The 13,096-nt window shown below is 42.1% G+C and overlaps 2 protein-coding genes across 5 annotated transcripts in view; one reads left to right on the forward strand and one right to left on the reverse strand.

Annotated features, from left to right (window-relative positions):
- The window catches only part of inha (inhibin subunit alpha), a 49,923-nt gene that overhangs the window by 11,623 nt on the left and 25,204 nt on the right, over positions 1-13,096 (reverse strand). The window contains exon 2 of the mRNA XM_067459373.1: positions 4,326-4,388. Within this exon, the coding sequence (XP_067315474.1) occupies positions 4,326-4,352 (27 nt within the window). The 5' untranslated portion in view covers positions 4,353-4,388. The remainder of the gene's footprint in view (positions 1-4,325; positions 4,389-13,096) is intronic.
- The window catches only part of spega (striated muscle enriched protein kinase a), an 85,916-nt gene continuing 74,309 nt past the window's right edge, over positions 1,490-13,096 (forward strand). For 3 of the 4 annotated variants that reach the window (XM_067459366.1, XM_067459367.1, XM_067459368.1), the window contains exons 1-2: positions 1,490-1,621; positions 2,419-2,892. In XM_067459366.1, the coding sequence (XP_067315467.1) occupies positions 2,559-2,892 (334 nt within the window). In that variant the 5' untranslated portion in view covers positions 1,490-1,621; positions 2,419-2,558. Of the gene's footprint in view, positions 1,622-2,418; positions 2,893-12,007; positions 12,064-13,096 lie in introns of those variants that run through there. The other variant, XM_067459370.1, reaches the window with a different exon arrangement.

Here is a 13,096-nt window from a genome sequence, read left to right on the forward strand (position 1 = left end):
GTGAGGACGTGACATATACACTGCATATATATATATATATATATATATATATATATATATATATATATATATATATATATATATATATATATATATATATATATATATATATATCTTTTTTTGTGGCTGTATAGTGGCTCTATACTGGCTGAAATTCAGATTTCTAAATGATATTGTTGCCTGCCATTAAAAGTCTTATTGGCAATATTTTCTCTAAGAGAAACACCTGCTTTCCCATGTGAGCTTGAAAAGAACAAACAAGATATTACATTATCAAACACTTGCGGCTTGACCTTGGCCATGCAAAATATCTTCATGTCTGTGTCCAGTATTTTGGCTGAACTATTCTGAAATAGAGAAGATCAGTTCAGGCAGTTGCCTCTTCACATCACCAGACTGTATAAGAAAAATGACTGATTCTTATGTTTAAACTCTGTTAACAGAAGCAAATATATAATGCACTCTTTGCCGCCATTTTAAAAGTTGTTTTTTTCATGGTAAACACTTTGTTTTGTCTCATTTAGGTTCACTGCAAAAAAATGCTTTTCTTACTTAGTGTTTTTGTCTCGTTTTAAGTACAAACATCTAAAAATTCTTAAAACAAGAAGTAGACAAGCAAAAGTAATTGTTTGCTCTGATTCAACACAATGCAATGCCCTCGTTTCATTGTACTATTATTCAAAACTGTTTGGTAATCATTGCATGTAATAGCTCATGCTATCTTTAAGAGATGAATTATTCAACATTCATTCATTGTCTTGTCTTCATACACACAAAAACAATGGTGGTGGAAGGTAACAAAGCATCTGGTATGTTTCAGAGCGGTGGAGGAGGACTGTCACATTTGTGTCACAGAGTTTAGTCACATTTAAAATGTTCTGTACTATGACTTTAAGAGCATGGGGTCAGGTTTTGTGTGGTTAGCTTTGACAGTTAGTCTCTGCTGGTAGATGCAGTAACTACACCATTATGCGTGCAAAGTTATCTTTCTCCATTGTTTTCCACTGAAAACAAAATTTTTGTAAGCAATAAAGAAAATTACATCATTTAATGACCTGATTCCATGAAATGAATTGTCAAATTTTGTAAGTGTTTTCTTTGAAAAACAAAGGACTTCTTCAGAGGGACATACTAGCCTAAAAAAAAATATATCAATAAATGTATGGAATATATTTTTTTGACTTGTGTCACAAAGCTCTGTATTGAACAATCACTTCTCAAAGTAATTAAGAGGCCTTGGGACGGCCTAAAAAATGCTGTGTACCCATGCTCCAGCTGTCACTTGAAAGCTGGTCATACTCGCCTGTCACCTCTACATGGAGTCAGTGAAGTATAAAGGGCATGGAAGAAAAGATAGGGGGAGAAGAGAGAATGGAACGTGTTAGATCTTTAAATGACTTGAGCTCTAACATGCGCTACCCCGCCATCTAGTCAGCAAGGGGCCATGTGACGTACTGGTAGATTGCTGGGAGAGAGGGTCACAATCCAAAAGAGGGAAGGAGCATTGAAATACCCTCTCTTGTGTAAACAGACACTGGTATGGGAGTAATACGACATGATCCTGAGAAGGCTTAAAGATTAAGCTGCCGGTAATGGAGATAATCAGAGGTATTTTGTTGAGGTAAAATCTTTCTTTCTTTCTTTCTTTCTTTCTTTCTTTCTTTCTTTCTTTCTTTCTTTCTTTCTTTCTTTCTTTCTTTCTTTCTTTCTTTCCAATAAGTCTAATAAGTTTCTGTAAACCAAATTTACAGACTAAAACAACATTTTAAAGTGTCCTTGTTTACATGTTACATACTTACTAGAATATTAACAGTAAATTATGTATAATTACAAGCAACAATGCAACTAACCCTCAATCCTACCCTTACTCTAGTAAGTACATGTAGTTATTTATTATTACTTATATTAAAATTAAGTACTATATAATTACACTCTAACAATGACACCTAAAATAAAGTGTAACCAAACACTTGGGTAAGGCACATTAGCAACAGCCATCCTTATGACCAACGGTCGGGAAAAAATATTGTAAATATTGTAAAAAAAAAACATATATTGGAGTATGTTTTACTAGAAAAAACTATTTTAGTCTTTCTACTTAAAAAATAAAATAAAATAATCACGATTATTTCAATGTTTCTTGCTGTTTCTTTGAAATTAATTGTGAAGTTTACTACTTAAGTTTAAGTTTATATATATATTAAGTTTTCAGTGTACATGAAATCATCAACATTCAGTGTACATAAAATCTACATTTTTATTTTAATTTAGAAAAAAATCTTTAATAGAAATAAAATCAATATATATTTTGACGTTATGTGCACATATTCATTTTGGGTTTATTTATACAAAGTTCTGTTTAGACATTCTGCAAAAGAGAAATCTTTTAAAATGTCATTGTTTTAATTGTTTTTGCAGATTACAGACAAGTTTCATGATGACAGCCTCTGATAAATTGGGGAATTTAATCTTCAATAAGTCAATGGCCACAAAAGGAGTTACTTCACTGCAGCAGGGTTAAAAGCTTAACTTTAACAGTATTGCTCAAGATAATCACAATGAGAAAGTCGAGTTCCACGTTTTCCTCAAACCACGAAATTCCTGATCAGTACCCCGTCAAAGCTCCACCTGTGTTCCTCCGAAAGCTGAAACGGGCTGCTGTTGCAGGAGGTTGTGATGTCCGCCTGAGGGTGTCTGTGGGAGGCAACCCGAGACCGACACTGCATTGGTACCATAATGATGACCCGCTGATAAATGATCATGAGGATTATGATGGCTTGTGGATACGAGATTGTAAACAAACTGATGGAGGTCTCTACACCTGTGTGGCTGTTAATCACTTGGGTGAAGCTAGAACCAGTACTGTTCTTTCTGTGCTGGACCTTGGAGAAGGTAAGATGAATGCTGCAGTTTGTCCCTGAGAGTAAATGCTGCAGCTCCCAGAAAAAAAAAATCAAAGATTGTTAATTGAGTTTCGGGTTGAAGAGTGAGTCATTGGAATTGTAGTGGAACAATGTAAGCTTTCCCAAGGCATAAAGTTTGTTTGTTTGATTGATGGGCTATATGTCTGAATGTTAAACAAAGATATATTTCCCTTATGGGAATAGTTGTCTTGTCTTAACTCTCTTGGTCAGATGCATGGCATAGACTGGCTTTATTTCCTTCAGTGGTTCTGAACCTAAACTGCCAGAAGAAAAGAAAAAAAAAAGCATATAAGGGGTCATATAATGCCATTTTTGTACAAGTTAATATCATTCTTTAGTGTCTAAATGAAAAGTTTGTAATATACTTTAATTAAAAATTCTCCTTAGTAGTGTAAGAAAACACTCACAAAAACAGCTGTTTTCAGCAAGCCATTTCAGTGCATACAGCTTTAAATACTAAATGTCACATGCCTGTCCTGTCTTGTGTGCACATGTGGGTTTTGTAATGTTGAGCATGTGCTCCTGTCATTGTCAGATCCCTCCCCTTGTTATGTTTGATTTCTTCCCTTTATAAGCTCCTTGTGTTTGTCAGTCTTTGTCGGATCGTTGCTCTGTCTACGTCTCCCGGTTCCCCGTGATTCCTTTTTGGTATGTTTGAGTCTTTGGTTTATGTTTTAATATTATGTGTTTTTCCCCCTCATGGGTTTTTGTTTTGTATTTATGTTTATTTTTGTAAATAAATCTTCATTTATCTGCACTTGAGTCCTCACACCATTTTCACTTGTGTGTTACGTGACACTAATGAGCTTTGCTCACCCCGCTCCTCTTTCTGTGGGGGCTTTGACACACACTCACGTGAAGTGTTGCCCTTGACAACAGTTGCGGTATATTTTGGAGACAGAATGGCAACTGGTGTCTCTGAGGACACATCATATTTGAACTCGGAACAAGATGACGGTCGGCGAGCTGGCTATTTCTGAGTGCTAAACGTAACGTCACTTTGTTCTATCTTTGTATGTTCTGGCAGGGTAACGTTAGCATAGTGAGATATGAATGCTATGCGTTTACTGATGTATACGTTCGTTCATTGGCAGATGTTACAGCTAATGGTCATGAAAAACGTTATTTCTGCAAATGTAGGCTTGTCATTGTGATGCGTAACGTTATCTATGCAGTGTTAGGTACAACTGTCAGGGCTAAAGCACTGACATTAGGTCACCAGTGCCACAGGAATGTTTCAACAGACAAAAGTAAGCTTATAGTGTTATCACGTTAACTTTATCACCAGTGTACACAGTTTGTAATAACACAATAACCATAACGCGTTGTTCATCATAAACGTGGGATTATGAATTATATTGAGAAAATCATGCATTGAAAGCATGCCGAAGTTTAACTTACCCTGTAAACTTTAGCGGCATTCATCATGAAGCGTGCACGCGTTTCAAACGTTACACACTCCTTCTGGAGAGGCAGCAGGAACACAAATAGTTGGTACACCAATCTTTTTTTCGTGAGCAGCTTCTTAGCAAAACCTGCTTTATATTGACCCTTGTTCATAAATCAGTCTGGTGAGAAATGAAAGCATTGGCGTTGATCGGGGTAATTCCCTTCGAAAACAAAACTCAGGCACTGCGTCTTCAGCGGTTCGGATTTAGGAACATCAAAATGACTGTTTATTATTACACCAAAGAACAGAACACCACAATCGCTTAGACAGCATTCTGCTCCATCGTATCAACAATGACTATGATGAGCTCGCTCAAGTGAACCGCTGCTGTCAATCAACAGTCGTGGAAGGGGGGGTCCGACCGTGTGGCACGGTTGAACGGCTTGATGTGAGACAGGAGAAAACATATAAGTAGACAAAAAAAAAAAAAAAAACTGGATGGATTTTTATCATTATAGGATTACAGGCACTAACAACACACATTTCTATACAGTCAACTTGTAAAAGTGTATGTACCATTATATGACCCCTTTAAAATATTGCACTAAAACAGTCATCAAAGATAATTTGACTGACTAAATGAATGAGGAGGATGGTAGTGAATGACGTCCCGGGTCATAAAGACCTGTGTTTAAGGGTTAACTGCCTCTAAAAGCTCACATTAGTGTCTTAGAGCAATATGTTCCCATTGAAGTACTGCTATAAACCTTTTTAACGATACGGAATGCAATACTCGTTCCCTCTCTCTCAGGGAACCGAGGTTACGAAAGTAACCAAGTACGTTCCCTTTCGAGAGAGGTTCCTCGTATTGCGTATGGGAACACAATGTAAAACGGCGTGTGTGCTGCCTGACCCAAAATCCCCAACTGAATGAGAGAAAGTAAAAACCTTTAGAGAGACCGACACAGGCGGGCTTCATAAGGAAAGTGAAATAACCGGAAGAGTCGGTTCGTTTGAACACCTGACCGGACATAGTCGGATCTATGGTAGAGTGTAAAGGTTCTATGAACGATTGAGTATAAGCGGAACGCAATAAGCAATCATGTTGCCAGGGCTGCAGATAGAGCCGTAGACGGAGAAAAGCACTGCTTGTAAAGCTGGGACCTCCAAATTGTAGAATCTAAAAAAAATTGGGCGGAGAGGCACTTCCTGCCGCTGCACAAATATCTTCCATAGAAGTCCCACATGACCAAGCCCAAGATGATGGCATGCCTCTAGTGGAGAGGGCTTTTATGCCTGTAGGACAGGTTAGGTTCTAGACCTATATGCTAGTGGGATTGCATCCACTATCCAGTGTGAGAGTCTGTTTCATGACAGCACAAACTTTAGTGCGGCCACCGAAGCAATGAAGAGCTGATCCGACTGCCTGAAGGGGACGGAGCGCTCTAGATACAATCTCAATGCTCGGGCGGGGCAGAATAGGTTCGCGTCTTATTGTCTCTGAGACATGGGTAAAGGAAGCAGTGTAAAGACCTGCATACTGAAGGGGTTGATAGCACTTTGAGTATAAAACTATGCCTCGGTTTGAGCAAAACCTTGAAGTTGCTGGACCCAAACTCAAGACAGGAAGGGCTCACGGAGAGTGCGTGTAAGCCACCCACTTGCCTAACCGAGGCCAAAGCCAGCAGAAAAGCAGTTTTGAGTGATACGTGCTTCAAGCTCGTGGTCTGAAGTGGTTAGGAGGGGGGACCCTTCACGGCTTCTAAAACCACGGCGAGGTCCCAAATAGGGACTGAGGAAGGGGCAAGGCGGGTTAAATTTCCTGGCCCCTTTAAGAAAACATACAATAAGATCACTTTTCCCTAGTGAATGTGCCGTGATCGGAGTGTGGTAAGCTGCTATGGCGGAGACATATACTTTGAGCATGGAGGGGGAACGACCCGCGTCCATTAGCTCTTGGAGACAGCGAGCAGTTCCGCCAGTTCACATGAGTGTGCGTCGATGTTTCGTGCAGCACACTGATTAGAAAACCACTGACCACTTCAAAGCAGAGCTGCCAGATAGTGGGGGCTCTAGCTTCCGAAATAGTGTTCATAACTTGTCAGAGAGTTTCCCGGATACCCGTTGATGGGCCATACGTGGAGGGCCCACAGCTCAGGACTGGGATGCCAGATCTTCCCTTTCGCCGGCGTAAGGAGGTATTTCCTCAGCGGAATGGGCCATGGGGCTGTGTCTGACAGCTGAATCAGTTTGGAGAACCATGTGCGGTTCTTCCAAAGTGGGGCTATTAAAAGCACTGTGGATACTGTCTTTCTGATCTTTTTTGATGGTTTGTAGCAGCATCGCGATCAGAGGGAGCATACAGAGGGAGTCTGGGCCAAACATGGGCCAGGGCGTCCCTGCATTTGCAGCAGAAAAATTTTAGGCAGCGTGTGCTGTGCGAGCTGAATTGTTTGCGGGTGAAGGGACAATTCCCCTGGGGGAATGGGTCCTCTGGATAACATGTCCGGACCCTGATTTAGAATACCTGGCACGTGAGCCACCCTTAGGGAGCTCAGATTGTGCTCTGCCCATAAAAGGAGATGCTTAGCCATGCAGTGAAGAGAGTCTGATCTCGGCTGCCCTGGCGATTTTATATACGTTACCAAGACGTGGTGGTTCTTATGATGTAAGCCGCTCATTGAGTCTTGAGTCTATGACAGTGACTGTACTGATAAGCCTGCCCCTCGAAGGCGAATCTCAAGAATGGCCTGTAGTGGGGGGGCTATCTGAACGTGAAAGTATGCGTTTTTCAGATCTATTGTGAAAACCCAATCCCCGGGGCGATTGTGCGCGAGGATTTGTTTCACCATCAGCATCTTGAAACGAGCGTGTCATAAGCGTTTTGTTCAGATGTCTGGAAAATGGGCCTGAGACCGCCATCCATTTTCGGGATGAGGAAATAGCGACAGTAAAAACCTGACTCGCTAGTGTCGGGTGCACTGTTTCCACCGCTCTCTCCTTTAACAGTTTTAACACCTCAGCAAGAAGCATGTGACTGACACTGCTTGTTACTGAGGGCTCGACCACGGCTTGAATCGCGGGGGTCTGCGAGCAAAACTGTAGCGAGAACCTCGTTTTATATGTTCAACACCCAATATCATATACCAGGAATGGCCTGCCAGGCCTGGGCTCGTGAAGCCAGTGGTTGAATTAGATTCAGGGGCGGGCCGCTTAGTAATAGGGGCCTGTTAACCCGGTTGCTTGTGCTGTAACACTGCTTGTAACACTGTGGGGATAGTGTTAGGTTTTGGCGGTGCAGGCTTTGCAGTGGGCTCGCGCCTCACATTTATATTGTGTGTGCGAGAGTGGGCTTTGTGATAAGGTGCTTTGGTGCAGGAGTGCAGACTGTAAAGTGGGCACATTTCCTACATAGAAAAGCTCTTTTGTGTGTAGTTGTAAACAATGTGCAGTGGCGCGCAGTGTGTAGTGGGCGCAACCTACGTAGAATACCCACGGTGCAAACCAGTGAGCGAGTCCACAGGGGTAAACACACACAGCATTAGTGTGCCGACGAGCGTGTTTAACACAGGCTAGTTGACTGCAATATTTCATCTCCAGTCACTTAAGGGAACTGGGAGAATGTAAGGAAGTGCGGGTGGTATGGGAGCCATTCCACAATGCCGTTATGCTCTAGTCTAGACTGAAAGCGCATGTGCAGACAAGCGTGTTTGACCACAGGCTAGTTGACTGCAATAAGGCTAGTTGATTTTACATGGTGTAATCCGGCCACGGCGGGATTTATTTGTGATTTTTTTTGGGGCTGAATTAACTGCTTATGTAGGGGTGCACACTGTGTAGTGGACACTTTGTCTACAGTGTAAAAACCTTTCCAGCCGCCTGAATAAAGGGGACTGGAAGTGATAGAGTGAAAAAAGGCTTAGCTTGGCAGCCATATTCCGATGCCCTTATGCTCTGACAGTGAGCCCGTGCTATGACGTAAGTCGCGCTCTAGTCAGCAAACGCGCGCCGTGGAAGGCAGCCATTACAACTTCCTTGGCAGTAAGCGTGCGCTGCAGCGAGAACGTTCTTGGCATACCGAACAGCCTGAGCTCGCTCGTCTAACTTACTCTAGTATTCTCTGTCCGCAGCGGTTTTTAGCGCGACGGAACGAGAGAAGAGGAAGAGTGAGGACAGCTGCGTCTGTCCGCGGCGCTTCAGCACGGCGGCGGCAAAATGTGACGAGAGCTTCGGTTCGAGTTTGTTTATACACTCTAGTATTCTCTGTCCGCGGCGGTAGCGCGACTGAACGAGAGAAGAGGAAGAGTGAGAAAAACTCTGTCTGTCCGCAGCGCTTCTTCAGCAAGGCGAGAGCTTCGGCTCGAGTTTGTTTATACACTCTAGTATTCTCTGTCCGCAGCGGTAGCGCGACTGAACGAGAGAAGAGGAAGAGTGAGAAAAACTCTGTCTATCCGCGGCGCTTCTTCAGCACGGTGAGAGCTTCGGCTCGAGTTAGTTTATTTACTCTAGTATTCTCTGTCCGCGGCGATAGCACGACTGAACGAGAGAAGAGGAAGAGTGAGGAAAAGCTCCGTCTGTCCGCGGAGCCTCCTCAGCACGGCGGTATAGTGACAAGAGCTTCGGCTCGAGTTCGCCTATTCACTCTAGTATTCTCTGTCTGCGGCGGTAGCGCGATGGAACGAGAGAAGAGTAAGAGTGAGGAAAAACTCTGTCTGTCCACGGCGCTTCTTCAGCACGGCGAGAGCTTCGGCTCGTGTTAGTTTATTTACTCTAGTATTCTCTGTCCGCAGCGATAGCGCGACTGAACGAGAGAAGAGGAAGAGTGAGGAAAAGCTCCATCTGTCCGCGGCGCCTCCTCAGCACGGCGGTATAGTGACGAGAGCTTCAGCTCGAGTTCGCCTATTCACTCTAGTATTCTCTGTGCGCGGCGGTAGCGTGACGGAATGAGAGAAGAGGGAGAGTGAGGAAGAGCCGCGGAGGCGGCAGAGTGAAGAGAGCTTCGGCTTGAGTTTGCTCATGTCCTCTATCATTCTCTCTCACCGCGGTGCTATTCAGCACGACGGAACGAGAGAAGAGGGAGAGTGAGGAAAAACTCTGTCTGTCCGCGGTGCTTCTTCAGCACGGCTCGAGTTAGTTTATTTACTCTAGTATTCTCTGTCCGCGGCGATAGCGCAACTGAACGAGAGAAGAGGAAGAGTGAAGAAAAGCTCCGTCTGTCCGCGGCGCCTACTCAGCACGGCGGTATAGTGACGAGAGCTTCGGCTCGAGTTCGCCTATTCACTCTAGTATTCTCTGTCCGCGGCGGTAGCGCGACGGAACAAGAGAAGAGGGAGAGTGAGGAAAAACTCCGTCTGTCCGCGGCGCCTCATCAGCACGGCAGCATAGTGACGAGAGCTTAAGCTCGAGTTCGCCTATTCACTCTATTAATCTCTGTCCACGGCGGTAGCGCGTCGGAACGAGAGAAGAGGAAGAGTGAGGAAGAGCCGCGGCGGCGGCAGAGTGAAGAGAGCTTCGGCTTGAGTTTGCTCATGTCCTCTAACATTCTCTCTCTCCGCTGCGTTATACGGTGCGGCGGAACAAGAGAGTCCTCGCATAGAACAAGCCTGTATGCTCTAGAAGTGGCGTTGCAGCGGCAACACACACACACACACACACAACACTCAACATAGACACACAGAATAAAGGATATTTAACGCCGGATGGCGCAGCTGGAACGCAGGTGGCTGAAGGCGGAGACCCGGAGGGAATCCGGCGTCCTCAGGGCTGCAGGAATGTTCAGCTGGTTGCTTTTCGACGGCGGTTTGCTTGATTCCGGAGGTCAGCAACGGTGTCGCTGAAGGAGATTAAATTTTGACACGTGAATCAGGGTCTTATATAGCCTCCTGTATGATAATATAAGCCCCCTTTTTCAGCGGCCTCTCTAGGGCCATTGGTTCGCACCTCTCAGCCGCCTCACCATAGGTTCCTGCAGTTGCCGCGGCCCGGCATATCAGAGCTATGGCCGTGCAGCTGCACTGCGCTTTACATAGATACCTTTATTAATAAAGTTTTGCTTCACATTCTCGAGAAAAGGAGTTTTTCCCATACACAATGCGAGGAACCTCTCTCGAAAGGGAACAAAGGTTTATTGGTTTTTATAGGGAATCGTCAACCTCCATGGAACCTACCAAACCACAAAATGATATTTATAGTGGGAAAGGGTTCTTTAGATGATTATAAATGAAATAAATGAAATAAATATTGTCTCATAACAATATTAAATGAAATATTATGATAACTTTTCACTTAAAGTTTCTTTCGGGAACCCAAAATGGTTCTTCTATGGCATTTCTATGAAAATCACTTTTAGAAACTTTTAAGAGTGTAATAGTAAATATAGTTTTTGCAAATAAGATTATTCATAGACCTTACAGTAGTAGAGGTACACTGTGTAAACTTCAATGCTTCCAAACCAATTCAAGTTCTGTGAGTTATTGCTGCTTTGTATCCAAAATACACAAGAGCTATACACCAACTACAAAACAATCAATGGCTATGACTGCCGGGTCATCAGCTGTCAGAACACTCAGCACCTCTCACTCTTTCGCTTTTAGGGACTGTGTATCTCTTCTCCCCACAGTCTCTCTATCTGTCTGTCTCTGGATATTTACAGCATGGAATGTGCCAGAGCTCCAGTTACAGATTTACTGTTACTCTGCTACACATCACCCTCAATTATAGATGCAGTTGTGTTGGATTGCTGCCTGTGTTTTTATTTAGACCCACAATGACAACAAGTAATCGGCACAGGAGTTTAGGAATTGTTAAGCATCATTTATCCAGTTAGTTTTTCCCATGTAGTGAATGAATAGTTGCTTAATGAAAACACAATGGAAAAATTCTTTGCTTGGCTAATAAAATAAATATTGACTTTGTGTGGAAACTAATAAAGAGGAGCACATAATATATTAAAGCACATCTGAAGCACAAGCAATGGGACTGACAAAAATATGACTGTGTGTGTGTGTGTGTGTGTGTGTGTGTGTGTGTGTGTGTGTGTGTGTGTGTGTGTGTGTGTGTGTGTGTGTGTGTGTGTGTGTGTGTGTGTGTATGTGTACAAGTGAACTTATAGGTACTGATAGTTTACTAGTCAAATGCTTGCAGCACATTTTTTAGTTTATGAAAGCACACTTGGAAGAACATTTCCAGTAAACTACTGGTTTATTAGTTTTATACTGCAAGTCAACTGTAAGTTTTCTTTAAGTGAACAAAAAAATCATACTTATCGTTTTCTATTAATGTATTATTTTTCCACTTAAGGTATACATTTTTTATACTTGAAATAAACTTTAACTGTACTTGAACTCTTTGTGTGTGTGTGAAAATCATATATACAATAAGAGCTATGCTGAAGAGCTGTGCAAAAACTGAATATGCCTTCACAGTAATCTGATGGTATTAGTGAAAGGCAGAGTGTGAGAGGGGTCCACTAAGGGTTTATTATAAGATATACCACTCAAAATAGACCACTGGACTCTCCCAACGACATCAATGAGTTCTGAGGTAGAATCCAGTAAGAGAAACCTACATGGATAAAAGGTGAAATTTCCACACTTCTAGGGGGGGAAAATATAAGCTTTACTTTTGTAGTCTAGGGATAAGTCAGGAATGAGATCATCAGACTGGAGGACATGATAAGGCAAAAGCTGACGGACGCTTCAAGTAGTGTGAGGACGGGAACTGTTAGTTCTAGGAGGGAGAAAGAACAAGGTGAGTTGGGTTTGTGCAATTTAAATCTGAATTCAGACTTATATATTTGTGTGGCAGAGCCAACTCAGGCGAATTCTATAAGTATCTGATTTGCACTGATTTAGATTTTTACTTTAACATAACTATAACATCTTACACAAAGCAAAATAACATTTATAGAAAAAATCAAGGGGTGGGGGTTACAAGTATGTTTATTGTAATGTCACAAAATTGCAAAGGCATTTGGGGGGTGGGCAGTCTCCATCGGTGTCCTCTGTGTATGGATAACTATGGTAATTAAAAAAAAAATCTTACATTTTGAATGTAAGAAAAAACATTATGTTGTATAATGATCGCAATGCTTATTTTTCGATGTAAATATCTTTATTACGGTTATTTGAAGGAGCAATAATTTTTTTTGGTACTTTCAAATAATCATGTAACATAGCCTTGAAATAAAACAAGGATACCAGATTTAGATGCAGATAAAAGATGGCTAAATGTAATCCATGACTTGACTATGAGATGACATAGTCCTTGACCATCACAGCTACATCCAACCAAACAATAATCCACAAAAGACAAGAATAAACAAACAAAAAAAAATTGTGTGTGTGTGTGTGTGTGTGTTCATAACAAAAGAACTACAAAGACCATAAACATAACTACAAATGCAAAATGAAATACCAAATTTCCAAATAATAAGCATAAAACAAAATACAGAAACCAGAAAAATCAAGTGACCTTGTGAAATTTAATTTGATAACTTCATCCTCGCATCTGTCACAGCCAGTTCTAAGATTTTGTAGGTCAGTGGATAAATTCATGGATCAAAAACTAATTAGCCTACTGAAGTCCAGATTTCTTCAATGTGCTGACATAGTTTGTTTGAAACAGAAGTTAAGGTCAGACATATTAAAGAGCTCATCCCAATATGTGTGTGTGTGTGTGTGTGTGTGTGTGTGTGTGTGTGTGTGTGTGTGTGTGTGTGTGTGTGTGTGTGTGTGTGTGTGTGGCAGTGGCATATCTAGAAAATTTTCTAGAGGTCTTGGCA

The sequence above is a fragment of the Pseudorasbora parva genome, chromosome 12, assembly GCF_024679245.1.
Source record: "Pseudorasbora parva isolate DD20220531a chromosome 12, ASM2467924v1, whole genome shotgun sequence".
In the NCBI taxonomy this organism is placed as follows: domain Eukaryota; kingdom Metazoa; phylum Chordata; class Actinopteri; order Cypriniformes; family Gobionidae; genus Pseudorasbora; species Pseudorasbora parva.